The following is a 26353-nucleotide window of genomic DNA, read 5'->3' on the forward strand; positions in this document are numbered from 1 at the left end:
AGCTCAGAGGGGCTTCCATCTCTCTCTGCCCCTCCCCCACTTGTGTACGCCTGCGCCCTCTCTCTAATAAATAAATAAATACATCTTCTAAAAAGAAAAAAGTTGTAGTTGTTCGAGGTGTCCTGTGCCTTTCCATACACATTTTAGAATGAGGAGGTCTATGTGTGTAAGAGCCTCGCTAGCATTGATAAACCTGAAGATCCGTTTGGAGCAAATTGACACTTTTACTCTATTAAGTCTTCCAGCCCTTTGCTGTGATATGTCTCTCCATTTATTTAAGTCTTCCCTTATTTCTTCAGCAACACTTTCATATCTTCAGGAAACAGATCCCATATATGTTTCTTCTTTTTTTTTTTTAACCCATACATGTTTCTGCCAGACTTATACCTAAGTATTTTATTTTATTTGGAATGATTGTAATTGTGTTTTATTTTTTGTAATTGTGTTTTAAATTTCAGTGTCCATGTGTTTGTTACAGGTATACAGAAGTGCATTTGTTTTTTGTTCTATTCATCTTATATCCTGTGATCTTACGGAACTAGATATCTTTCGAAGTCCTTTCAGCTCTGAAATTCTAAAAGAATATTGACCAATTATTCCTTATCTCCAATGAAGATTGATGGGTGGAAGTCAGGTTAAGTTTTTCAGGAATGGAAACCAGGTTAAGTCCAATGAAAAAGAACTTAGTATCTAAAAACATGACCATGTAAATAGACTACCTAGAAAATACCTCCTTCTTTGAGAGCTCTGACAATGCTATAATTAGCTTTTGGTGGAAGACATACTGCTTGACTTTAGATAATCTATTTAGTCCCCCAGTAAACCCCAAAGATCTCTTGATTCATTTAAAAATGTACCAGTAACAGTATTCTCAAAGTAGAGGATTTAAGGTGTGTGTGTGTGTGTGTGTATTAAGTCTGTATTTTAGAAGCTGAGTTACTCAATAAATTGGAATGCCTTTTAGTACATATTCTTCAAGATAAAATATCAATTGATTTTAAAGTGTCTGCTTAGGAAATGAATTGTTGCTGCTAGAAACTACATGTGAGTTTCACTCAAGAGCAACTGCTAAAAAACACCAGTGAAGAGCATGCAAGTCATTAGTCAATGAATCAGACGGATCAGTGATATCAGTATGGCCCTGGATTACCTAGGTAGGGATGCAAATCTCTGCAAACCAAAAGGCTGATCTAGTCTTGCATGATTCATGAACAGCATTTCCTGATAAGACTAAGGGAATAAGGTGGCTTCGTGGTCCAGCCTGCAAAATCATGAACATACAACACAACATGCTGCAGTAAAGAAAGCAGAAAGTCATGCTTTATTTTATTTAGTTAGTATTGCTAGGCATGAATAGTGCCACGTAGTTTTTAATACAGCAGAGGGTAGGAGTTTACCCTTTTTCTTTTGCAATTTTTATTAAAATCTTCTAAACTTAAAGCACATACTTCCCTCCCCCAGTCAAGGATGAAGATGGTAATTTAGGAACATCATATACTGGGGTTTTAATATGGAGACTCATATGTCATTTGGGGCATTAACAACTGAGTAAAGTGGCTCCAAGTCACTATAATTTTTCAAGGGTTTTGTGTGTGTGTGTGTGTGTGTGTGTATGTTCTGTTTTGGGATACTTGGGTGTGCCTCTTCTGCTTTGAAATTTTATTCTATAAGCAAGTCTGAATTCATGGTTCTGAGGATACTTCCTTTATCCTCATATTTATATATCCTTTATATTTATAATTATACTAATAATAAATCCCAAATCTTTAAGATAGTTCCTTCCTCAGTGCCTAAAGACCTTCCAAATTCTCAGAAATGTTTGTAGAAGTTTAGATGTGTGGAATAGCCCACCCCTAAAAGAGGAATGCGGAGTATTGGAGTATACTAGTGCTTTTTGGTTCTGATATAAGCCAGGCGATTAGTGTGAGAAAGGTAAATAGCACGAGTCACACAGCACCACTTTTAATCAAATGCTTGAACTTCCTAAATGCAGCCAAGACTCTTCTTATCAGCAGGGTCAGCCTCCGGTGTGAGGAAATTAAAGTGCAAGTGCAGGAAACGTTCTGCATTAGATTTGGCATCGAGCAGGGCCCTGCTGATGACTATGTTTGCATGGAGCTCTGTGGGGTCAGAATCACTGTGAAAGTGAGGAAGGGTGTGGCATAGGTGCTGTAAGGCTATATATTATTACAGACTGGAACATCCTATGTGTCTTAGCCTTTGGTGGTCTTGAGAGGCTAAATCTTTACCAAGGGTAGCATAAATATGTAATAGGAACATTGACTAGAATAGGTCCCCTGTAACTTCCATTCATATAGCTTCATGGCCAAGTTACCTCAAGGGCTCCAGGTTTTTTGGAAATCAAAGTTAAGAAATATTCCATGTTCAGAAACTTTTTTTTTTTAAACTAAAGAGTTTTGATCATCTCCACATAACATAGCCTATTTAGTTTGGAGGTAGATTTTTAAAATTCAAAAACTCTGAGATGAAGTAAAATGAGAAAACAGCTTTTGTTTTCCTGTGTTCACATCTTCACATGGCTCATCAGATCCCAGCCTCCCAAAGTGGGATGGTGAATTGACTGCTGTACCAGTATCTGCTTGTCATCGTGGTAGGGAAGTGAAGAGCACAGCAATCTTCTCGCTGGCTCCCTCTCCACCTCCCCTCCAGATCAAATGCGGCATCCATTCCTACTGATTTAACTTACTGAGTATTTCTCAGGTAAGTGTCCTCACCTTTGCAGCAACCACCATGTGAGCATCTCTTCAGTAGGCTAATGCTCACCGCCTCATAGTTGATCTCCCCATATGTTAGGTTCCTATTGCCACTGTAGTAAATTACCACAAATTTAGCGGCTTAAAACAATACGATTGTACTTTCTTACTGTTTCAGAGGCCAGAGGTCCAAATGGTTCTCACTGGGCTCAAGTCAAGGGTGGGGGGCAGTGTTGGTTCTTAACTTCAGGAGGCTCTATAGGTCAATCCATTCTACCTTTGCCAACTTCCGGTGGCCACCCATATTCCTTGTTTTGTAGGCCCTTCCTCCATCTTCAAAGCACATTGTTCTGCCCTCTGCCGCCATCATTACACGCCCTTCTCCCCACACTGAAATCTCCCTTGTGGTTTTATTTAGAGCCCACCTGGATAATTCAGGATAATCTCCCTGGTGCAAGATCTTTAACTTAATCACACCCGCAGAGTTACTTTTGTCATATAAGGTGACATTCACAGGTCCTAGGGATTAGGATATGGATGTCTTTGGGAGTCATTATTACCACACCCTGCCACACTCAGTCTCTCTGCAGTTCACCTTGACACCGCAGCCAGAGCAAATGGCATATCTGATCTATAATCCCTTCTACCCCCAGTTTAACCCCCATCCATGGATTCCATAGTCTGAGGATTGAGGCCACATTTTTTACTATGCCCTGTATGCCCTTAGTTTGCCAAAATGACAAAATGACATAGACTCTGTTGCTTAAGCAACAAAAATGTATATTCTTTCAGTTCTGAAGGTTCAAAGTCCACAATCAAGGCACTAACAGTCTTGGTTTCTAATGAGGGCTCTCTCTTTGGCTTGCAGATGGCCACTTTCTTGCTGTGTCTGCACATGGTCATCCCTTGATATGTGTGTTATCTATGTTCTAATATTCTTATGAGGATAATAGTCATATTGGATTAGGGCCTACCCATGTGACATTATTGTACCTTAAGTACCTCTTTAAAGACTCTGGGTCCAAATATAGTCATATTCTGAGGTATTGGGGGTTAGGATCTCAACACATGAATATTGGGAGGACACAATTCAGCTCGTAATATAATGGTCTGGGCCCTTGTATCTCCTTGGCTTCACCTCATGCCCTGTACCATTTCATATTCTGGTCTTCAGCTTTGGTGATTTTTTTTTTCCCCAAAGTTCTTAAACTTGCATGCCTTCCTGTCACAACTGTCATTAATTTAAACAGCTCCCCGTCTCATTGGACCTCAACCCAGCCATCACTTCCTGATATGGACTGATGGAGGTAATTAGATTAAGGTAAGGTCATGGAGGTGGATACCCATGATGGAGTTGATGTCCTTATAAAGAGATGAAGAGTCTGAGAACTCCCCCTCTCTGCCTTGTACATCAAGAAACCACGCGTCATCAGACACCAAATGCCATGCCTTGATCTTAGACTTCTTGGCCTCCAAAATTAAGAGCAAATATTTGTTGTTCAAGCCACCTAGTCCTAGTCAATGTATTTTTGTTATAACAGCCCAAACCAAAAAAGACATTTTATCACAGTCGCCTTCCCAGACTCTAATTTTTCCCCTTCTGTGTGTTCATAGCTTTTCCACATACCTCCCTATCAGAGCATTTGCTATAATTATAATATTGTTTATGTTTTTGCATTCATTTACTTATGCCCCTCACTCCCATTAATCTGTGAGCTCCATGCATGTAGGCACCTTTATACCTTTTTAGTGTACACACACACATACACACACACACACACACACCCCATCCTCATTATCCCCTTTGCCTACCTACAATACCTAGTAAAAATATTTATTGAATGAATGACTGCTTTTCAAGAAAACACTCTTTTCAAAGGTCTACTAAAATATCTTTATTTCTTATTATTATACTGGGGAAAAGGAGACTGGTGTGTGTGTGTGGGTTGGAATAAATATTCAAGCTTTAGAATTTTTATCTTCTTTAAAGCTTTTACACAACCTCTTTTATAAAGAGTTCCATGAGAATGATCTTTAAATAAAACTAAGAGGTATTTTAGTTGGAAATTAATGTATTAACATCTACTTAAAAGCTGTGTGTTATACAGAGATACAGAAGGTGTTTATATAGTGTCTATCACTTGTCTGCTGTTTTCCTGGAAGAATGTACATGTTTTTGGCTGTAAACAACTTATTTGCCTTTCGAAACTGGAGAATAAATTGTGGCTTATTCATATTTTACCTTCTTTTTATAGAATATCCTTGAAATATCTAACACATGAGCAAAAAGTTTCAACTTAAAAAATAAAACAACAGACTACATGACCTTTGACATTCCTGAGCACAGGTCTTTGCGCTGTGGAAGGTCCTGTGAATCGCTGCTTGGCTGCCAGCCAGGTTTCATTTCTTAGACCAGGGTGTCAGGGCCACATGGTGTGTTTAGAAGGAGAATGTTAGTATACGGAGACTGTAAACTATGGACAAAATCCCTTCTACAAAGTCCGTCTCTGAAAGTACTAAATTAAATAGCACCATTCTAGAATAAGCAAACGAGTACAAAGTTCCTACTTTACCAAATTAGTAAACTTTACATTGACATAAGGTTCCTGTTTTTAAAAAAACTTAAAAAAAAAAAAAAAACCAAAATACCCTATAAATTGAGTTAGTCTATAAGCCAAATATATCAGATATATTGGTGGAATATAGTTTCTTCTACATGCTTTGCAGTAATAAGTAGCCACTGGGCACATTTTAGCAACAGCCAGCATAGGGTAGGGTTGTCTTTGGCTCATTCCCTGGGTTGAAGATGAAAGCGGCCATCAGCAGGTGAGAAGGTAAACCTCCACCCGCCCTCGGTCTCTGTAGGATTGCATTGCTTTAGGGAAGATTGTGGCTGTTGTTAAACAAACTCTGGTACAAAAAGTAAAGCAAGGAATGATGTGCAGGTGCTGGGCACCACTCACTGTGGTTCCTATTTCCTAGGCTTTTCTGGGGCAGGTTAGAGCTCAGCAAGTGGGGTGATACGAACAGTGGTCAGAGACACTGAGGGCACCCCACTGGGCTCACTCCAGGTACCAGCTTTGAAGCAAGTAAGATGGATTTCATGATCTCTTCCTGGTTTTATTTCTGTCTGTATTTTTCTTATGACCCATTTCCCACTCCAGGTTCCCAGAAGCTTTCCCTGCCTCTGACTGCCCCAGTGGCCCACACTATTCTCCTTTGTCCTCCATTGTCCACACCATTGTCCTCCACAGGGCCTCCTTTTCTTTCGGTTTGTAGTCCCTTTTACACACTAAGCCTGGATCAGATTGCTGCAATCCTTTGTCTTTCATTAACCATCACAATGGACATTAATCACTCTCACAAACTAATTCTCAATTATATATTGCCAGAGAGAATGGGCTAGAGTTCATTGCCTATTTACCATGGATCACTTTATTAGATATTTCCATTTAATCCTTTCTACCCACCTGTTATCCCTCTTTAAAGAAGACCAGATCTTAAAGTGCAAAAGAGCTAGGATTTGATCCCAGTTTTATATAATTTCGCAACAAATATAAACTTTTCCCGGGATATAGATGGTTTAGCCAGAGGTGCTAGACTCATGATATCATAACTATGACTTAACCCTGCTGTTGGAATTTCTGGCAATATTCTCAGCCATTGGGATATAGATCTGAACTGGGGATCTCTCTAGCACCTTCAAGTTGTGACACATGTGTAGCTTCCGACTTAAATGGTGTTTTTAAAAGTTTGAAAGTTATAACTAAGAACGATAGTTTATTAGCAATCATTTTTATAGGGTATGTTACATTTCTAAAATCTTCTTTATTATTTGATTCTCTCAAAAATGTGTGGATTCTTGGGGATTAAGGCTAGAAGTGGGTCATTTAGACCAGAAGGAATTGTAGTCCAAGTGAAAAATGATGTTAGCCATGGAAGAAGAAAGAAGTGCATAGACTAAAAATATGTGTTGGGGGTAGCAGACAGCAGAGGCTGCAAAGACCAAAAGTATGGAAACCTAGAAATGTATGGTGGTGTGACAAAGGTCGCAGATTGTTCCATTCAACACTCTGCCATCCCTCCCTGCGTAATTTCCTATGCTGCTGTGGCCAGAATTTCTCAGAAGGAATACCTTGCAGCTAGAATTGTGTGTGACTTCAGTTCTGCCAACACATGAGGCACGTGACAAGAGGCACAAGAAGACAGTGAGAGGTGGCCACGTGTGGAAGACATCTTCTGACAGACACAGTGTCAAAGTTTCTTGGTGCTACTGGGGCATCGGTCATGGAAGTTTTAGTTTTTAGTACCTGTTGTCATGGGGTTTGACTGGTGGGAGGCAGTGCTGTGGTACTTTTTCTAGTTCGGACTTAAGATGTTGTTGGGCTTTTCTCCTGGCTCTCTGCTTCCCACTCATCTTTCAGCATGGTTTTTTTCTTCTGTCGGTGTCTTTTTGAACATCCCAGTCTGACTCGCCAGGCTCCTTGGAGATTTCTGAACTACCAATAACCCTCTTTCTGTTTAAGCTAACTGGAGGATTCTGTTCTTTTGCAAATATGAATTGGGACTTACTTATCCTGCTATCATAAAGCCAAGAAAAGATGCTACTTCAAGGAGTCTGCTTGTGTTTAGTATTGTCGAGAATGGAAATTGGATGGTGTACATTTATTAAATGGAGTGATATGTAGTTCACTGTGATTCTAGCAAAAGCATCTTTTTTGAGGGGGAAGTAGAAATCGATTATAATAAGTCAAAGAGGTGGGCAATAAGAGGTAGAAGAGTGAAGACAGCTCATGTGGCCATGTTACTGGTAACTTGACTGTGACGGGATACAGCAGAGGTGCAGTCGTTGAACAGGATCAGAGGTCAAGATAAGGGATATTGGAGCCGGGCACCTGGGTGGCTCAGTGGGTTGGGCCTCTGCCTTCGGCTCAGGTCATGATCTCGGGGTCCTGGGATCGAGTCCCATGTTGGGCTCTCTGCTTGGCAGAGAGCCTGCTTCTCTATTTTTGTGTGCTTATGATCTCTCTCTCTGTGTCAAATAAATAAAATCTTAAAAAAAAAGAGAGAGAGAGAGATTGGAGCATATTTGATTACTTATGGAAAGTAACCAGCAGAGAGACAAGTATAGGAGAGAGCAGGTGAAGGGAAAGGTCTGTGAGACCTTGAGTCAGTTATATAATTTCTGGGTGCCTTTGTTTCTTTAGTGTAAACTTTGGACAACCAGGATCATTCCCTTAGGATTTTGGAGGGGATTGGGTTGAAATAATGTATGTGAAGAAATTTTTTTTTTTAATACATAATGGGTTTTTACTTTTTTTATTGAATTGTAGTTGACATATAATATTACATTAGTTTCAATTACACAACATAATAATATAGTCCTTCAATATTTATATACACTATGAAGTGATCGCCACAATAAATCTATTATCATACGAGTTGTTACAATATTTTTATTTATATCCTCTGTGCTGTATATTACATCCTTCTGCTTTATTTGATTTATAACTGGAAGTTTGTACCTTTTAATCCCCATAAAGTTTTATTTTATGTCAGTAGGAAGATTTTAAAAGTTGTGAATATAAGGCGCAAATATATCAATGAAAAATATTCAATCTTAGTTAACATATTCATTATCTGTAGAAATTATAGTTCCAACAGATAAGAAAGGAAACATAAATGGAACTCAAAATTGAAGGGCTGAGAAAATACATTAGTTATATCCAACCAGTGGCATAGTCTCACCTCACTGAGGATTGCAGATTCTAATCTGACTTGTAAATTAGGCAATGTTAAGTCTTAAATTCTCCATTTTGGGCACGTGTACCCAAATGTTTATAGCAGCAATGTCTACAATAGCCAAACTATGGAAAGAACCTAGATGTCCATCAACAGATGAATGGATAAAGAAGATGTGGTATATATACACAATGGAATACTATGCAGCCATCAAAAGAAATGAAATCTTGCCATTTGTGACAATGTGGATGGAACTAGAGCATATCATGCTTAGTGAAATAAGTCAGTCGGAGAAAGACAACTATCATATGATCTCCCTGATATGAGGACATGGAGAAGCAACATGGGGGGTTAGGGGGATAGGAGAAGAATAAATGAAACAAGATGGGATTGGGAGGGAGACAAACCATAAATGACTCTTAATCTCACAAAACAAACTGGGGGTTGCTGGGGGGTGGTGGGATTGGGAGAGGGGGAGGGGGCTATGGACATTGGGGAGGGTATGTGCTATCGTGAGTGCTGTGAAGTGTGTAAACCTGGAGATTCACAGACCTGTACCCCTGGGGATAAAAATACATTATATGTTTATTAAAATATTAAGTTTCTTCTTTATGTACCTAAAGAACTACCTAAGAGATAAATCTTCTAATTTGTTCCAATTAATTTAGGAATGTGTCCATAAGGTAAAGATTTTAAGGTTACTTTCTTTGTTGATATTGCTTATCAACCAGAGATGTAATCCAGGGATATATTTTGAAGATGCTCAGAACCAGAGTGATTTTGTTTGTTTTGCATTCTTCTGACTACTTCAATGAAACCCTTTCTTATAGCCATTTACCACTGAGCACATCAGTCAGGTAGCACAAAATGAAGAAACTTTAATGCCGTGTCTTGTATTTAGTAAAGGCTTCATAAATGTAGTCATAATTTTTTTTTAAGATTTTATTTATTTATTTGACACAGAGAGATCACAAGGAGGCAGAGAAGCAGGCAGAGAGAGAGAGAGAGGAGGAAGCAAGCTCTCCTGCTTGCTTCTCTGCTAAGCAGAGAGCCCGATGTCAGGCTCGATCCCAGGACCCTGGGATCATGACCTGAGCTGAAGGCAGAGGCTTTAACCCCCTGAGCCACCCAGGCGCCCCTGTAGTTATCATTATTATCACTACTACTAACTCTTGTTATCGTCTTCTGTATACTTTAGAATATTGTGAATATGTAATAGTAATCACTCTGTCCCTTGATTTTACAGATCTCCCTTTCTACTCTTGCAGACTGGCACCATTGCCATATTACTTCCATTAATGAAAGTAAACATTTATCTAGTACCCAGTGTTTGCCAAGAATGCATATCAAAGGTGTCAAATAAATCTGATGTATATATCAGATACGAAGCTAAGCAAAACTTGTTCTCTGCCTCCAAGTATCTTCTGGACCACCGGAGGAGAGAAATCGGTAAAACATAAATACTTTAAGCCACATTTTATATTGTATCAGTGTGGTTCCAACAGGAGCAGACGTGCTAAGACTGTACATGTGTGTTGTACTTATTTATTCATTTATACATATATGTGCACTTTCTTTCTCTCTCACACACACACACACACACACACACACACACACACACACACACTTGCACATTTATTATATCTGGCTAAGCAAACATGAAGTCCATAAGCATCCAGGCAGGAAGGAAGGATCATGAACAGGCCAAAATGCCGTAAGCACACCTTTTTATCTTAAAATCTGCCTATAATCATTTATCATGGGTTAGCCCATTTCTTCTGCTGACCCATCTGCCTTCTTATGAAAGACTGTGCTGAAGTGGGAGAGATTTCTCCCTTACCCCTATCTACTTACTCCCTTACATGCCAGTTGGACCTTTATTTTAAAGAATTAAGTTTACGATCAGCAGATATACAAATTTATTCTAATATGCACTGCTTAATTTTTTGAATACACGCTAGCTGCATGTGCTCGCTTCGGCAGCACATATACACGCTAGCTGCATTTATTAACAGATTTTATTTAGTCATCTGTGCAGCTAGTTAAAGTGATTGGCTGGCTGTGAATTAAGAGCACAACCCAAGCTAAAGTGTGAATTCATTAGTTTTCAACTTTAGTTTTTAATTTCACCTGCTGTTTACTGTTCTAAGGAATAATAAATTGTATTTTAAGTGAAATGTATATTTAAGCAAGAAACTTTAGCAACCAGCATTCTTTTTTTTTTTTAACTGAAAACGTGCTTCTTAATCACTCTGAAAATTAAACAAGCTGTGTCAGACTGTGGCAAGCACTGTTGAGTTTGAGAAGCTATCTTTATAGTTCTATTGCCAAACGAATTCAAGGTATTGGGTTAGGTAGTCTAACGCTTTTGCTTTTCCTTGCAAGAAGTTGAAACCAGCGCAGTTTTACAGAAAGGAAAAGTGGGGAGAGGTGGATGGGCGGGGATTTTTTTTTGTGCGGGGAAGATCGCAGCTTCTAGCAGGAGGCAGCCTGCAGACACCCTGGGGTGTAGACGGGTATAAGACTGGAGTGTGGGGGGTTGAGGCAGCCCTCAGATCCCGTCTGTCTGAGGATCCTTTTGCCTTCTGTTCCTGTTTCCCTCCAGAGTCTGCTCATCCGTCCTTTTCACTCTTGCCTGATTTCCTCTAGTTCCTCATGTGCACATGGCCTGGCCTCACCACCTGCACTATCATTTCCAGCCACTACCAGTAATCGACATCCATTTCTAGCTCTCTCCTATCAGATTCCTGAAAGAAAAGATTCTCTGGGCCCTGTTTGTGCCCAGAGAGAATATGCAATACTCTCCTCACAAATTGACTTGCCTTTTTATTGATACATGTCAGAAGTACATTCAACAACTTTCCATAAAGTTCTATTCCAAACACTGTTGAGAAATGTGTGGTTCTGGGGTGCCTGGGTGGCTCAGTGGGTTAAGCCTCTGTCTTTGGCTCAGGTCATGATCCCAGGGTCCTGGGATGGAGCCCTGCATCAGGCTCTCTGCTCAGCGGGGAGCCTGCTCCCCCCCCACCCCCCGCCTGCCTCTCTGCCTATTTGTGATCTCTGTCTGTCGAATAAAATAAAAATAAAAATCTTAAAAAAAAATATGTGGTTTGGTCAGAGAAATGTTTTGTTTTGAAGTCTGATTTAATTCTCAGGTCAGTGGCGAATAACTATTTAACCCATTAAAAAAATGAGCTTTAACATACTGCTTGAGTTTCCATGAATCTCTTCTTTCTTGCTGTGGGTTTTTGCTAGGATTCAGGCCTGGTGGGGACAAGGGAGCTCAGAGATGTTGAGCATGGAGGCGGAGGGGAAAAGCAGGATGGGCTCCCAACAGGGATGTGGGAAAGGCCCTGTGAAGTTTGCCATTTCTAGAGAAGCCCTTCTATTCAGTGTGATGGAGCAGAGTAAGGTGTCAGTGAGAGGGGTCCCTTGGGAAGATCCTCCAAGGAGGAAAGGTCAGAGACAAACAAAGGTCTGTTCTGGGCCCAGGGGCCCCAGCTTCTCCTGGTAGTGGCAGTGGCAATCAGTGAGGCTCTGTGTGACAGTCACAGCAATTGGTATGGACAGTCTTCTGTAGGTCAACTGTCTCTCAGTAAAATAGCTGTCTCTACTCCTTCAGAAGCTTCTAAGAAAAAACATCAGGTGGGGCTCAAATAGTCACGGTAAACCAAATGTGGAAGAAATTGAAGATGGCATTGATTGACATTGTTATTCTTGACTATAAACATTCAGAGAGCAAGTGAGCTAGATTGGCTGGGAGCCACAGGCAGGTGTGAGGCAGTGTTTCTAGGCATCCCTGGGGGCCAGGCTGCTTGATGACCTGCCCCTAACACTTTACTCACCAGGAATCTTCACTCCTAGAAGTTTTAAAAATCGTGCAACTTTAACCGTGCCTTGCTTCAGAAATTATGCCTTATTTTCTCTCTATAGGTTTGTCCTGGATTAACTGCTGATATTCGTAGAAGGAAGGTCCAGAGTCCCTTAATTTAAAAAGTAAAATAAATACTATTTTCTCTAGAGATTTTATTATGAAATAAGGATTGCATTCCTAGAGATAAAGTCCTCCATGGAATAAAGTTGAATACTTTGATAAGGAAAGGATTAAGATGGTGACCATTCTGTACTTAACTTATTTCTTCCCCAAATATAGCACAATTCACTGTTTCCTTCTGGTAGTTTAGGAAATTTCTTTTAGACCAAGGAATCCCACGCTTTGCAGCCTCAGGAATTTGGCGTTCATCCTCCTTAGACTTTATCAGTAGGTGCCACCATATAGCACATATAATCACCTAAACGTTCATTTATTTATTTTTTTCCCCAAATACTTATTGAGGGTCCACTGTGTTTGAGACACTCTTCTAGGTGCTGGGAAACATCAGTACATAAAACGAAAATGTCATTATATGTTAATTTAAAAAAAAATGAAAAATGTCTATCCTCATAGAGCTAACATACTGGTGGAACAGCCTGGACCATAAACATAATAAAGAGCAAATTACACGGTTCATTGTGAAATGGTAAGTGCTAAAGAACAATATAAAAGAGAACGTGGCAGATGTGGAGGGGGAGACGAGTGCTGCCACTTTAGAGAGGTTGGAGACATTTGCACAAAGAATGAAAGGGTGAGGAAGCAAGCAGTGTGGGTTTATGAAGGAAGAACATTCCTGGAAGGTGGGATGGCCAGCGGAAAGGCCCCAAGGGCAGGGGTGTGTCTGGCACTGGCATGTTCAAGGCCAGCATGGGTAGGACAGAGATGAGAGTAGGGGAGGAAGCAGGATAGGGACAAGGAAAGATAGAGGGGAGCCAGCTCAGATGAAGCCCTGGAGCCCACTGTGAGGACACTGGCTTTTATTTTGTGCAAAATGGGGAGCCACTGGGGAGTTCTAAGATGAGGAAGGGCATGATCTGACTCTTCTTCTTAAGAGATAAAACAGGCTTCTATTACCGAGAAGGAACTGGGGTATATGGGAGGCAGGGCAAGGATGCAAATAGGGATCCAGGGAGGAAACTATTGTGCAAATCCTGGCAAGAGGTGAGGGTGGGTTGGCTATGGAAGATGGTGGGAAGTGATTGGATTTTGGATATATTTGGAAGGTAAAGGCCACAGCATTTCCCCATGGATTGGTTGTGATTGGTTGAGTTAAACTTTGATTTATATAAAACAAATGGAATACCTAGTTGATGTGATAAGTTAAACATTCTGTATACTGAAGGTAAATCCAATAAGGTTGAGCCATATTGATACTGATTTCCCCTCTTTCCTTACTTTTGGTTAGAAAAGATGTACAGGTATCCTTAAGCGAACCTGAGGTCTATATTGTATTTTATAGAAGTAGGTATTTCCATTCAGGACTTTTCAGAAAGGATTTAGAAAAAAATACTTAAGTTGTATGTTCTCACTTGCATAATTTTAATAGAAGGCTTGAAACTTCAGCCAAGAAGGCTTTCACCAAACATTTTTGCAATAGCTTCACTAAATGTGCAGCTGACTAATCTATTAGGCAAGCCAAGTCATGCTTTGTTGACTCTTAAGTTGTGAGGATATTAAAGTTAAAACTTGCTGTAGTAAATCCAGCATTAACAACTGATGGCTGAGATAGTGTACTAGTTTTATTTTTTTTGTTTTTAGACTTTTATTTATTTATTTGATAGAGAAAGAGACAGCGAGAGAGGGAATACAAGCAGAGGGGGTGGGAGAAGGAGAAGCAGGCTTCCTGCCGAGGAAGGAGCCTGATGCAGGGCTCGATCCAGGGACCCTGGGATCATGACCTGAGCCAAAGGCAGACGCTTAACAACTGAACCACCCAGGCGGCCCGAGATAGTGTATTTGTATGGTTAGAATGCATGATGCCAGAACCTGACACAGGGTTTCAACTTTGTTGTGAAGAGTTTTACTTCTTGCCCCATCTTCATACCACCAAACCAGTCTGACTTTCATCTGCCATTGACTGTGTTGGTACAGAGAAATAATACACTTGAGGATAAAGCAGTCAAACACTTCATTGGCTTCAGAGGGCTAAGGGAATAATGTAATCAAGAGTCTAGCAATTGAAAACAATTGTTTTTAAAGTGTTTCTATTACACCTATTCATTAGGACTGGATAGATTTGCCATGAGACTTATTTTTCTGTGAACCTAGCATGGAATTTGAAGAATTCAATCTAAAGTGACAAGTACAGCTCTGTTGACTGTTTTTGGACATACGCTTTAACAATTGACTCAAGAATCTAACCTTTCTTTGAGCATGACGCTGAGTGGTAATATTTTAAATTAATTTACAATCAGTTGTTCCTATTATTAATGTAACCTTTGCTTTCTTTGTGACATGTTTGAAAATCTTTGGGTCTGACTACATATTCCACACTGTCGTTGATATGCCATTTGTCATCGGTCACTAAATATGTAATGTATATTTATGTGTTTTGAAAGCAAGTTTAAAAAATAAATCCTAATATGGGGAAGCACTGTCTGAAATAGGAAACAATTCTCTTACAAAGTTTTTCGGATATGACTGTGTGGTTTCCTGGTGAATGAAAGAGTCTTAAAGACTGGCTTGGCCAAGTAGACCATTCACTTGCTTCCTAAGGCTTGCTCTCCAAGAGTGGTTTTGCTGTGGCATGAATTTCATTCTCTGTCTCTTTTTAAAAAAAAAATATTTATTTATTTATTTGACAGAGAGAGAAACAGTGAGAGAGGGAACACAAGCAGGGACAGAGGGAGAGGGAGAAACAGGCTTCCTGCCGAGGAAGGTGCCTGATGCGGGGCTCATTCCCAGGACCCCGAGATCATGACCCCAGCCAAAGGCAGGTGCTTAATGACTGAGCCACCCAGGTGCCCTGTGAATTTTATTCTCTTTTCCAGAATTTCGATTTTACTTTCTTACTATGCAGGAAGCCCCAAAAGGCAAAAGAGTTGGCTTTCTGCAGATTATTCCTGGAAATCCAGTTAATTTCCAGAGCCAACTCCTCAAATTTTATTGGGTTGAGATGAGTAAGCAAGGACAATTTCCAAGAATGTTGACACATGTTTTTTGGCATCTCACCACTGCAAATCCAAAGGGAGGGTGTTAGGATTAAGGTGGCCTGGAATGCACTTGAGCGTAGACAGAAGAAAGGATTGATCAAGTAAGTGGGCTGAGTTAGAAGCCATCCTCTTTTCTGATGAGCTGTTAGAATCCTCCTATGAGAACCAGATGTTTTTGTATTGAGAAAAGCTGATGAGCTTCAGTCCCTGTCTTAGAAAGTGGCATCCAATTTACAAAGGACACCATTTAGAGAAATTCAAGATTTAAATAGATACTGTTAACTTCTTGTTTAAAATATTGCAATTTCCCCTAGTATATCATATTTATAGTTATGCTGTTTATCTCCTTTTAGGAAAACAAAAGCTGTTCATTGGAATAAAAATTTCGAGTTTTATTTGTTCGTTAACTCAGTAATTGGTAGTATTCTCATATAATTGAACACTGAAGCTTTGTTCCCGTGCAAAAAATTACACTGGATAATGCATGTGTCTGTGATGTACTACATGAAGGACTCTGTGTGGGTAGAAAGAAGGAATTCAATGGTAGTAATTGAGAGGTGCTGATAATCAATGGAAGTAATAGTACAAATGAATGTATTATTTTAAGTAATTCATTAGCCCCTTTAATATATGCATATATACTAATAATTGAAAGCTGGTAGAAGAAAGAGTATTAGCTATATAAATGCCAGATTCTTGAGAAACAATTATATAAAAACGATGTGTATTTTTTCATCATAGAATGGCTTTATAGATTTTAAAATACCAAATTACATGCAAACAAAACAAAAAGCAAAATTGGTCTATAAATCTGCTCCCAAGGAATACCATTCCTAACATTTTTGGAACGTCCTTTTAGAATTTCCTCTCTCGGGGCACCTGGGTGGCTCAGTGGGCTAAAGCCTCTGCCTTTGGCTCAGGTCATGATCTCAGGGTCCTAGGATCGAGCCCCACATCGGCTCTCTGCTCAGCAGGGAGCCTGCTTCCCCCTTTCTCTGTCTGCTTCTCTGCCTACTTGTGATCTCTGTCAAATAAATAAATAAAATCTTTAGAATTTCCTCTCTCTTTATGTGGATATATCTCTCTTTCCTGAGATCATATTACATATATTCATTTGGATTTCCTTTATTTTTCTGTTAATACATTAAATGTCTTCCCATTTTAATAAATATAGAGATATTTCTCAGTTTTTAACCATACCTTTTGTTTATGCATACTTAACATCAAATTTATTGATAGGTGTTCAGGGAATTTGCATTTGTTTAATGTTATAAATAGTTCTGTAAAAGAATTTCTGAGATAAATATCTTTGTGTGCTTTTCTCTTTCTTTCCTTAGATGTAGAATTGCTAAAACAAAGGGATGCACAATTAAATTTGCTACCTTTCACCAGGGGTGCCTCCTACAATATGTTTGCTCCCTCTAACAGTAGTCGAGAGTCCCAGTTTCCTTATATGTCGTTTAGCACAGAGCATTATTCCTCACAATTTTTGTGACTCTTATTTTTAAAATTGTCTTTATTTTAATTTTTTTAAATTTGAAAACCTTAAAAACATAAAAGTCTTCCATAATCTCGCCACCTTAAAATGTGTGTGTGTGTGTGTGTGTGTGTGTGTGTGTGTGTGTGTGTGTCCCCATCCTTAGGTATTTCTAATTATATAAGAAAAGAAGTCAAAAGCTCTCTTGGCACATTCAGTCTTCTGTTCCTTAAGGTGTATAATTTTTAGCAAGCCACTCTGTTTTTTAAGTGCAGGGCAATTATTAATTAACTGATAATTAATAATTAACATATTAGTCTGCAACTTGTCTGTTTCTCTTAATAGATCATGGACAAGTGTTTTCCTCTTAATAGCTCTTCTTTTGGTGACTTCTTGGTATGTCCATTGTGAGGGTGTTCCAGGCTTTGTTCCCCTATGAAGAACATCTTGGTTGTTTGATTCAGAAATTCCAACCTCTGGGAATTTTTCCTGAACAAAAATGTTTGTGCAAATGTATAAAGCTGTATGCATACATATGCAAGGATGTTCATTGTAGAATTATTTTTAATAATGAAAAATTGAAAAGAACCTCAGTGTCTGTCAAGATGAGATTAATTAAAAAATCTGATCTCGTGAGCTGTTAGTTTTCAGTGTTTTAAAAAATTAGTAGATGGGGGCGCCTGGGTGGCTCAGTGGGTTAAAGCCTCTGCCTTCGGCTCAGGTCATGATCCCAGGGTCCTGGGATCGAGCCCCACATCAGGCTCTCTGCTCAGCAGGGAGCCTGCTCCTCTGTCTCTCTACCTGCTTGTGATTTGTGGTGAAGTGAGAAAATAAGCTGCAGAATAATACATGTAGTATAATCACATTCATGTTTGGATGCTCCAAACAGTGTATATACATTGATAGGTATTTAATGTATTTTAAGTGATTTAAAGTATTGCAGTAAATTGTTAAAAGCTGCTCTCTAGAGATAGGACATGACTGGGCAGGGCTAGTTAAAGGATGGGGAAGAATAGAAGGCTTTTGCCATTTTATTTTATACACACTTTTATTGAAAATTTAATAACAAACATATTTTATAATACTTTTAAAAATGAAAAGTGTAATAATTAAACTCCACAGAAACAGTAAAAATTAAAATGTTTAAGTGAGACAAGGTAGCTTCTGAGAATCTACCTACTTAACTTGACTTCATGAAAACACAGAAAGTAGTTTTTATTATGGATACACCATATTTCATTTACAGTGTGGTACAGGAGTAAGAAGAAGAAAAGAGGAAGAGTGAGTAAACTGTAAGGTCAAAAGGGAGTTAGCTAGAAGCAGAAATGAGCCATTGATCCTGTTTCCAGAGGAACACGAGAGAACTCGAATTCCTCTTCTTCAAGAGGGCTCTTCACTCATCTATGAGCAGCTGTACGGGGCATAAACCCTTGGTTTTCTAGACAGAATATTCCCAGTTCCTCGCAATAAGATCCTTTGCCATGCTGATTGTTCTGTTGCGTTGGTTCCAATTTGTCATTGTCCATCTTAAGTGTGACAACCAAGATCAAACACTACTACTACCTTCCAATGTCCAGTCTTACCAGCATGAGATAGTCAGATGAATCCTTTCCTAGACAGGAGAGAGTTTATTTTTTTCTTAATCTAGACTAAAATTATTCCTAATCCTTAGCCTTGTATTTTCTCAGCCTCATATTTTCTCCTAGAATTTACTAGTCAGTGGTCTTCCTGTTTCTCTTCATTATTTGTCACTCGGGGCTTCTAGATTGTGTGTGTGTTTGTCTTCTGGCCATCTTCTGTGTTGAGCCCTTTGCCTCCTTTTGACCTATAGCATAGAGTGCTTCTTCTGATACCCTCGATATTTCTGTTATCAAAACTATCTAGCTCATAGGAGTCACATAATTAATTGATATCTGCTTCCAGGAAGGGAGCTAATGTGGCCCAGGCCATATAGATCACCCTAAGACGTTTACTTTTGTCACCAGGGCAGTATGCAAATTGGGGAAAAGTAGGTAAGAGTGCCCTATTTGGAGAGATGTAGTACAAAAATTCCTCTCCAAGTGGAAGAATTAGAAAAGTGTCTCTCTTCTATGGGTGATGACACCAGGGGACGTGGCTTGAGTGGGGGCTGGATTGAGCCCCATCTTACCAGTATGCAGGATATAACCATACAATTGCTTGCAGCAGCCTGGCTTGCCATATCACCTGTGTTTCAAAAAAAAAAAAAAAAACAAAAAACTCAATAGAATTTATGGAAGCTGCTTTATAAGCATAGTTTCCCAATTTCTGGTCTCAGAGTTCTTGTGAATGTACTTTCCACACTGGTAACTACTTTTTTTTTTTTTAATTAACAGTACTGGTGAGGTATAATCTACATACCATAATATTCATCTCATTTTAAGAATACAGAGGTTGGGGGAACAGGTGGTGGGTAATGGGGAGGGCACGTTTTGCATGGAGCACTGGGTGTTGTGCAAAAAGAATGAATACTGTTACGCTGAAAAAATAAATAAAATGGAAAAAAAAAAAAAAAAGAATACAGTTCAATTATTTTAAATAAATTTATAGCATTATACAAATATTATAACAGTCTAGTTCTAAAACATTTCCACCACCATAGAAAGTTCTCTGGAGTGCATTTACTGTTGGTTCTTTCTCCTACCCCCAGCCCCAGAAAATCACTGATCTGTTTTCTGTCTTTGTAGCTTTGCTTTTTCTGGAAATCCCGTATAAATGAAACCATATCTTCTTTTAGCCGTTTTGTTCTGCTAATCTAATAGGAGTGCAAATTTAGAGTTCATATGTTGTTCCTTTTGCTCTGTCTGCTAATCTGCTAGAGATGTAACAACTCAGTATTAGTCCTATCCCTTTCTGCTACTACTAACCTTACTCATGCCTTTCTTTTGATTCTGACTCAGCATTTAAACATGCTCTATTACCTTTCATCTTGGAACATTTTTCCTTGTCTGGCATCCTCTCCAGCCACTGTTCTATCTCTCTGAGCCATTTCAGAGTCCAGTTTCTCAAGATTTGACTTCACGTACTCTCTCTACTCTCTAGTTTCCTGTGAACTCTTCTTTCAAAAAATCTTTTAAATGTTAATATCTGATACAGATAAAAGAGTGTTAATAAGAACATGGAATCTCTATATGTAAGCCTTAAAGCTTAGTAATATAATGAAGATCTACACCTGTCACCCACTCCTTCCACCTGATTTACATACAGTGAAATCCTTGACTCAAAGTATCTAAAATCTCTTACTCATCGCTGTATTTTTTTGTCCTCTTTGGTCCTTTCCTAATGCTTTTAATTTCACTTTTAATATAAAGAGTTTGGGCTAAATAGCCTTTGAAATCCATTACATTGCTAAGATTTCCTGATTACTATTGAGAGAGTAATTTTTTTGTTTAAGCTGTATTATGGAAGATTTATAGCTTACTTTGTTGAATATTACTATAATTTGTATGAAGTCTTGGCTAAGATCATGACATAGAATTATAACATAATCTCTATAGGAAATTTGTTCTACTTTGTATTAATTTGCTTTAAAACGCTAGATTTTTTTTTTCCCTAAAATTTTGAAACTAAGAGCTGAGCTTCCTGTAATATTCTCCACTTAACCCTGTCTTTGGATTGAATTCACTTAATCAGTACAGTTGGCCCCAAGAGAGGTATAGATGTCAATTATTGCTACAACTTAATACTAATGACTACTTAAATATTTAATTAATGCAATACTTGGCACTTAGAGGGAAACTATTTATGATCGTCCAAACCAGGCCTTTGTTTTCATTTTCTTTGCCTGGTGTTTAGTATATCCTGGTTGTAACATAGGCTTGGAATGAAGTGTACCTCCCTCTCCTACCTCCAGGCAGAACAAGTTATACAGAAAGTGATTCGTGCTGGGTATTTGAAATAAAGTAATTACATTTGTCAATTTTCCAAACTACACTTTTATTGAACATTCATTGCATTTTTGAAAGTTTGAAATTTTTTTTAAAAATTTTCTGTTGTGTATTGATGCCATTATAAGAGCTCTTTAAACCACTCATTTTAAGAAATACTGGTAACTTTTTCATGAGTTGCGAGAAGACCAAAGTGACTGATCATTTCCTGGGCTTAGGTCTGACAGGAACCCCATGTGAAGAAGATCATTTTGCCCTGACAAGTACAGGTCAAGGAGAGAAGACAGCTCAGTTTAAGAGCTCTGTGTTTGTATGAAAGATACATTCCGGCCAAGTGGGTTCCAAGGCGCAAGGTCATCCCTGGGAATCCTCATATATGAGCGGGTCCCGTGACTCTTAACAGGTGTCTTTTAGTCTGAAAATTTCTGGTGCTTAATATCATACATGGCCAGTCTGCTATTACTGAACACATACATTCTCATTTTTTTTCTGAAAATGTCTTATGTTTGTGGGTTTAGCTTCTGTAATTCTAAATTTTTTTGATCAGATATTTTGTGCTTTCCCTCCTGCCTAAAATTAAAAAGAAAAAACAAGTATATCCTCTGTTTAGTGGGTAAGTGAAGATTTCTTTATTTTTATAGACTAAATCCATGAAAGGGATGAACTGCTGAATGGGTCTGTGACATGTCTGACAGGTGTGCATATTTTGAAACATAATCCACTGAGCAGTGGATCACTTTTCTTTCTTTCTTTGTTTCTTTCTTTCCTTTTTTTTCACTTTCCTTTTCTTAAGATTTTATTTGTTTATTTGAGAGAGAGAGAGAGAGAGAGAGGAGAGAAAGCATGAGCATGGTAGGGGCAGAGGCAGAGGGAGGGGGAGAAGCAGGATCCCTACTGATCAGGGACCCAGAAATTTGGCTCCATCCTAGGACTCTGGGATCATGACCTGATCCAAAGGCAGATGCTTAACTGACTGAGCTCCCCAAGTGCTCCCTTTGGCTCTTCTTTGTACACTCATGAATTTAACAACTTCATCCCAAACCTCACTTACAATACCAACCACCTTTACAAAAATCTTTCTTTGACTTCAGTCTGTTTTTCATCATCACAAACTCTGAAATAACAAGAGTTAAGGCCCTGAGGCTTAACTTTATATTTGCCTCAAACCTTAAGCCACGTTGCATTTAGTCAAAAATGATAAGGAAAATTAATGACTTTTTAAAGTCATCATACTAATAAGAGATTTCATTAAGATCTTAGCTGCTATAGATAAAAGATAAAAAACAGTTCTTCATGATCAGTATTTATAGTCAAAGATAAGGCTCATTTTATGTTTATAACACTCTTCTATTCAATATAATTAGTATGAAATATTTAAGAATTTATATACTTAATTGACTTTCTCAGTTGTAGAAGAGAAACCAGTGATGTATTAAAGTTTAAGATTTGTTTTAGAAGCATTATGCTTTCAAGTCTTCAAAGTTTTTGTATGCCTGAAAAGTTCCTCTTATGTTTGTGATGCTGCTTTTTTGCATTATGACAGATGATGCATCAAATGTCTGTTACTTCGTAATGTCAGTTATTTTATCTCTCTGTTTCATTTTTCTCATTTAAACTATAAAATCTTCAACATGAACAAGGAAGTCTCCGATCTGTGGTCTTTTCTAGGGTCATCTGCACATAGTCATGCAAAGGTGATGTTCTGGGCGAGTAAGTATTCTTGTGTTTCATTTCACAGGTGGGGAGCATTAAACGGGAAATGACCTTCACATTTCAACCAGAGGACGTAAAACGTGACTCTAGTAAGAAAATGTCTCATCAACACTTGTTTCCCTTGGCCATGGAGGAAGATGTGAAAACAGCAGACACCAAAAAAGCCAACCGAGCCCTTGACCATGAAAAAGAAAATACTCGCTCCATCTGTCTCCTTGAGCAAAAACGAAAAGTTGTTTCTTCCAATATTGATGTTCCTCCAGCAAGGTAAGGAAACATTAGACTTTCTATGTGTCTGCCCCAGCAAGTCAATGGGGAGCGTCTACAATCTCCACCACTATCTCTCTCTATAGCATAGAGACTTAGGCATTTTTTTTTTTTTTTTTTTTTTTTGCCAAGAATGTTTCTCTGTTGCTTGGGTGAAATAGAGCAGGTAGCCTTGCTCTTTGGAACTTAAGGCTGCTCTGGTTGGAAGTGTTGTAGCTCCAGAAAAGAAAGTTTTATTAAATTTTGGAAAATGAATAATAAAGAGGAAAAGAATAAATGTTAAAGGAAAAACATAAAATGTGGTACTGAGCATAGCCACTTAAAGCAGAGATACTCAGTTACTCAGATTTTGAGGTTGGAGAGATATGGCTGCAGGCCAGATTCAGCCCCTGGCACATTTTGTATAACCTGTGAGGTAAGAATGGTTTTACATTTTTAAAGGGTTAAAAAAAAAAATGAAGAACATGTGACATAGATCATAGGTGGTCTGCAAAACCTAAAATATTTATATGTGACTCATTCCAGAAAAAGTTTGGTGATCCCTAGTTTATATCATGGTAATCCTTTTAAGACTGATCTACCTCAGAGCTGGGCCAAGAGGGTTTATGGAAATATCAAAAGACTTTTATCACATTATAATTTTACTTAAACTATATCCAGTAGCATTAAATCAAAGGACAGTTTTGTGGCAGAATGACAATGGAATAGCAGAATGGAATATACTAGACTTTTACTTATTTTCTTGCTTGTCATTTATTTCATTTGTTAGCATTATTATTGCTTGTCATTTATTAGAAAGTAGGTTCCATGTTAGCCAGGATTTTAGTCCATCTTGTTTGTGCTGTATCCTTAGCACTAGAATAATGCTTAATTATGTGCTAGGGGCTCCATCAATATTTGTTGGATGAGGAAAAGAAAGAAAATGCTATAGCATGAAAGATTGCTTATTTTTAATATGTATACTGTATTTTGTTACCAAGAGCCATTTATAATGAAATTTTATAAGCAATTTTTTGAGATATCCTCTATTTATTTGAATGGTTTCAGACAGCTAACTAGGAAAATAGTATCCTTGGGAAAGGAATAAGTGTTTTTTTTTCTATCTATCCACTTTTTATAATTAGAATTTCATTGCTTTCTATATTTAATCAAAAATATCTCTTTGAGAAAATTACATATTTTTCTATTCTATTACCAAATTTGTCATACTTTCTAAAATTGTAGGTCTCCTTGTTTTCCTTAACTTTCAGCTGCAGATTTTCATATATTCATTTCTTCTGTTTAACTACATAGAATTATTTGCTTTTCTATTTTTTTTCACATAAAGCACATGTTAAATTCTTTAGGATTAGTTCCTCATCCTGAAATGTTTTTATCATGCCCTAAAAAACTGGTAGGTACTTCAATTCATATCTGTTATTTGGTTGACTCATAGGAAAAGTGACATGTTAATTTGAAATCTGAAGAGCTATGGTTTTATTTTCTTCCAAAGCTTGTGGTGCAAAAATTAGACTTCCCCATGTCTGATATTTTAGTGAAAACTTGCAGTTCAACAGGATTTACTCTATCGAAAATTTCCACTAGAGCATCTTATGTTAAAAGACCTGGAATTAATCATTTTAAATTACCATAGATTGTTTTAGATATATCTTTCTTCTCTAATTTCACCCACTTGCAGTAGGTTCTGGGGAGAATAATGAAAAGGAAAGAAAGAAAAATGTCTTCTGCTTTTTCTGCCTCTGGTATGTGGAATATTTTTTTCCACTTTCTCTAATTTACTAAGTGTACCTAAAAGTTATGAGTTGAGTCAGTGTTATTGTAGTGTTCTTAAACAGTATAGGTGAGTTAATTAGATTTTAAATCCATTAATGTACAGCAAAAATTCCCCAATGACAGGGTATAATTTAGATCTATTCAACTATTATGGGAAATACTAGTTAAAGCTTCATTGTTTGAGATCTCAACTGATACACTTGTTTTCATTGCTGTAGTAAGAATTTAATCATCATAAATATGCCAACAGTTGGTGAAATAAATTGCTCTTCTTCTTAATGACAATGAAGGAATTAGAAATTGTGGAGTCTAATTATCTAACTCTCAATCCTTTTGGTTCTATTTCCATTTGCTGTCATGGAATTATTTTGTAAATGTCAACTTTCCACTATCATCTAAGTGGATCAATATCTTGTTTTAAAGAAACTCCTTTACTTGACATGGTAAGAAGATACAAGACTTTTCTTTTTGTTTATAAAGGAGAAATACAACAATTCTGTCTGTTGGCAGTGTATAAATAATGAAGTTTGAGTATGTCTACAGTATGGTGAAGTTTATTGGTAAAAGGAAATCTGTATCTTGTATAATACGTAGTACACATATGCATAATATATGCACATATATGTATAGTCTCTGGCTCTAGCCACATGAGTATTGCAACTTATTCTCTTAAATCCAGATGTTAAGTATTGGTCTGTTCTTTGTTGTTGTTTTTTTTTAAGATTTTATTTATGTATTTGAGAGAGACAGTGAGAGAGACCATGAGAGGGGAGAAGGTCAGAGGGAGAAGCAGCCTCTCTGTGAAGCTGGGAGCCCACTGCAGGACTTGATCCCAGGACTCTGGGATCATGACCTGAGCCGAAGACAGTTGCTTAATTAACTGAGAGACCCAGGTGCCCTGTATTGGAGAGTTCTCAGAAAGGCAAGATAACCATTTTTAACCAATAGAGTATCACTGTTAGAGAGTTTCTCAATAGTTTAAAATAAATTCTTTGTCACTTTATCTTTTGCTTAATTCCAATACAGCTAAGAAGATTTTTATTGATGTTTGCTTTCTATATTTTATAAAATGGAACTTGAAGTTTATTTTCTATGGTTTATATAATGAAGATAATAGATATATTTTATGTTTCTTCATATCCCTAGAAAGGCCTAGGAACTTCCCTCCCCAACTTTATACTTCACTGTGATTGAGCATTTCCTGCTTCCATGTAGTAGATTGTTTATTGAGTACCTGCTAGGAAACCAGTACTCAGTAAAAAAAAGAATGAAATGGGATGCCAACCCTCTAGGAGTTTACAGTTGAATCATAGAAACAGACACCTAAGTAGCTAATTTCAAATAACAGTTCCTAACTTGCTTTCTTTTTATTACAACTGGGTGAATTTGTACATAAAGAAGAATCTCTTAATATTAGGAAAGCTATTAATTTGATACAACTATTGAAAAGCCTTTTTTTTTTTCAAGGTAGGGATGAATGGAATAGAGAAAGAGGAACTCTATATCTGAGACCTACTTTACCAAATCCCTTTTTGTTTACCCATTTTCTGAGGACCCATTTAAAAGTTGCTCATTTCAGGGAAACATAAATTTAAATAAGCTACTAATCCTGATGTGTTAAGCTGGGTCTTCTGAGAAGCAAATGCCAAGGCAGGATTAAATGCAAGCGTTTTATTGGGACACATACCTGTGGGTGAAAAGGGGTAGGATGAGGCAAGGGACAGGGAAGGAGGGAG

At 38.0% G+C, this 26353-nt stretch overlaps 1 protein-coding gene across 2 annotated transcripts in view; it reads left to right on the forward strand.

Annotated features, from left to right (window-relative positions):
- Nucleotides 1-26353, forward strand: part of ZNF704 (zinc finger protein 704) — a 239915-nt gene that overhangs the window by 26226 nt on the left and 187336 nt on the right. For both annotated transcript variants that reach the window (XM_046011007.1, XM_046011016.1), the window contains exon 2: nt 22603-22844. In XM_046011007.1, coding sequence (XP_045866963.1) covers nt 22603-22844 — 242 coding nt within the window. The remainder of the gene's footprint in view (nt 1-22602; nt 22845-26353) is intronic.

Source organism: Meles meles, chromosome 1 (genome assembly GCF_922984935.1).
Source record: "Meles meles chromosome 1, mMelMel3.1 paternal haplotype, whole genome shotgun sequence".
Taxonomy (NCBI): domain Eukaryota; kingdom Metazoa; phylum Chordata; class Mammalia; order Carnivora; family Mustelidae; genus Meles; species Meles meles.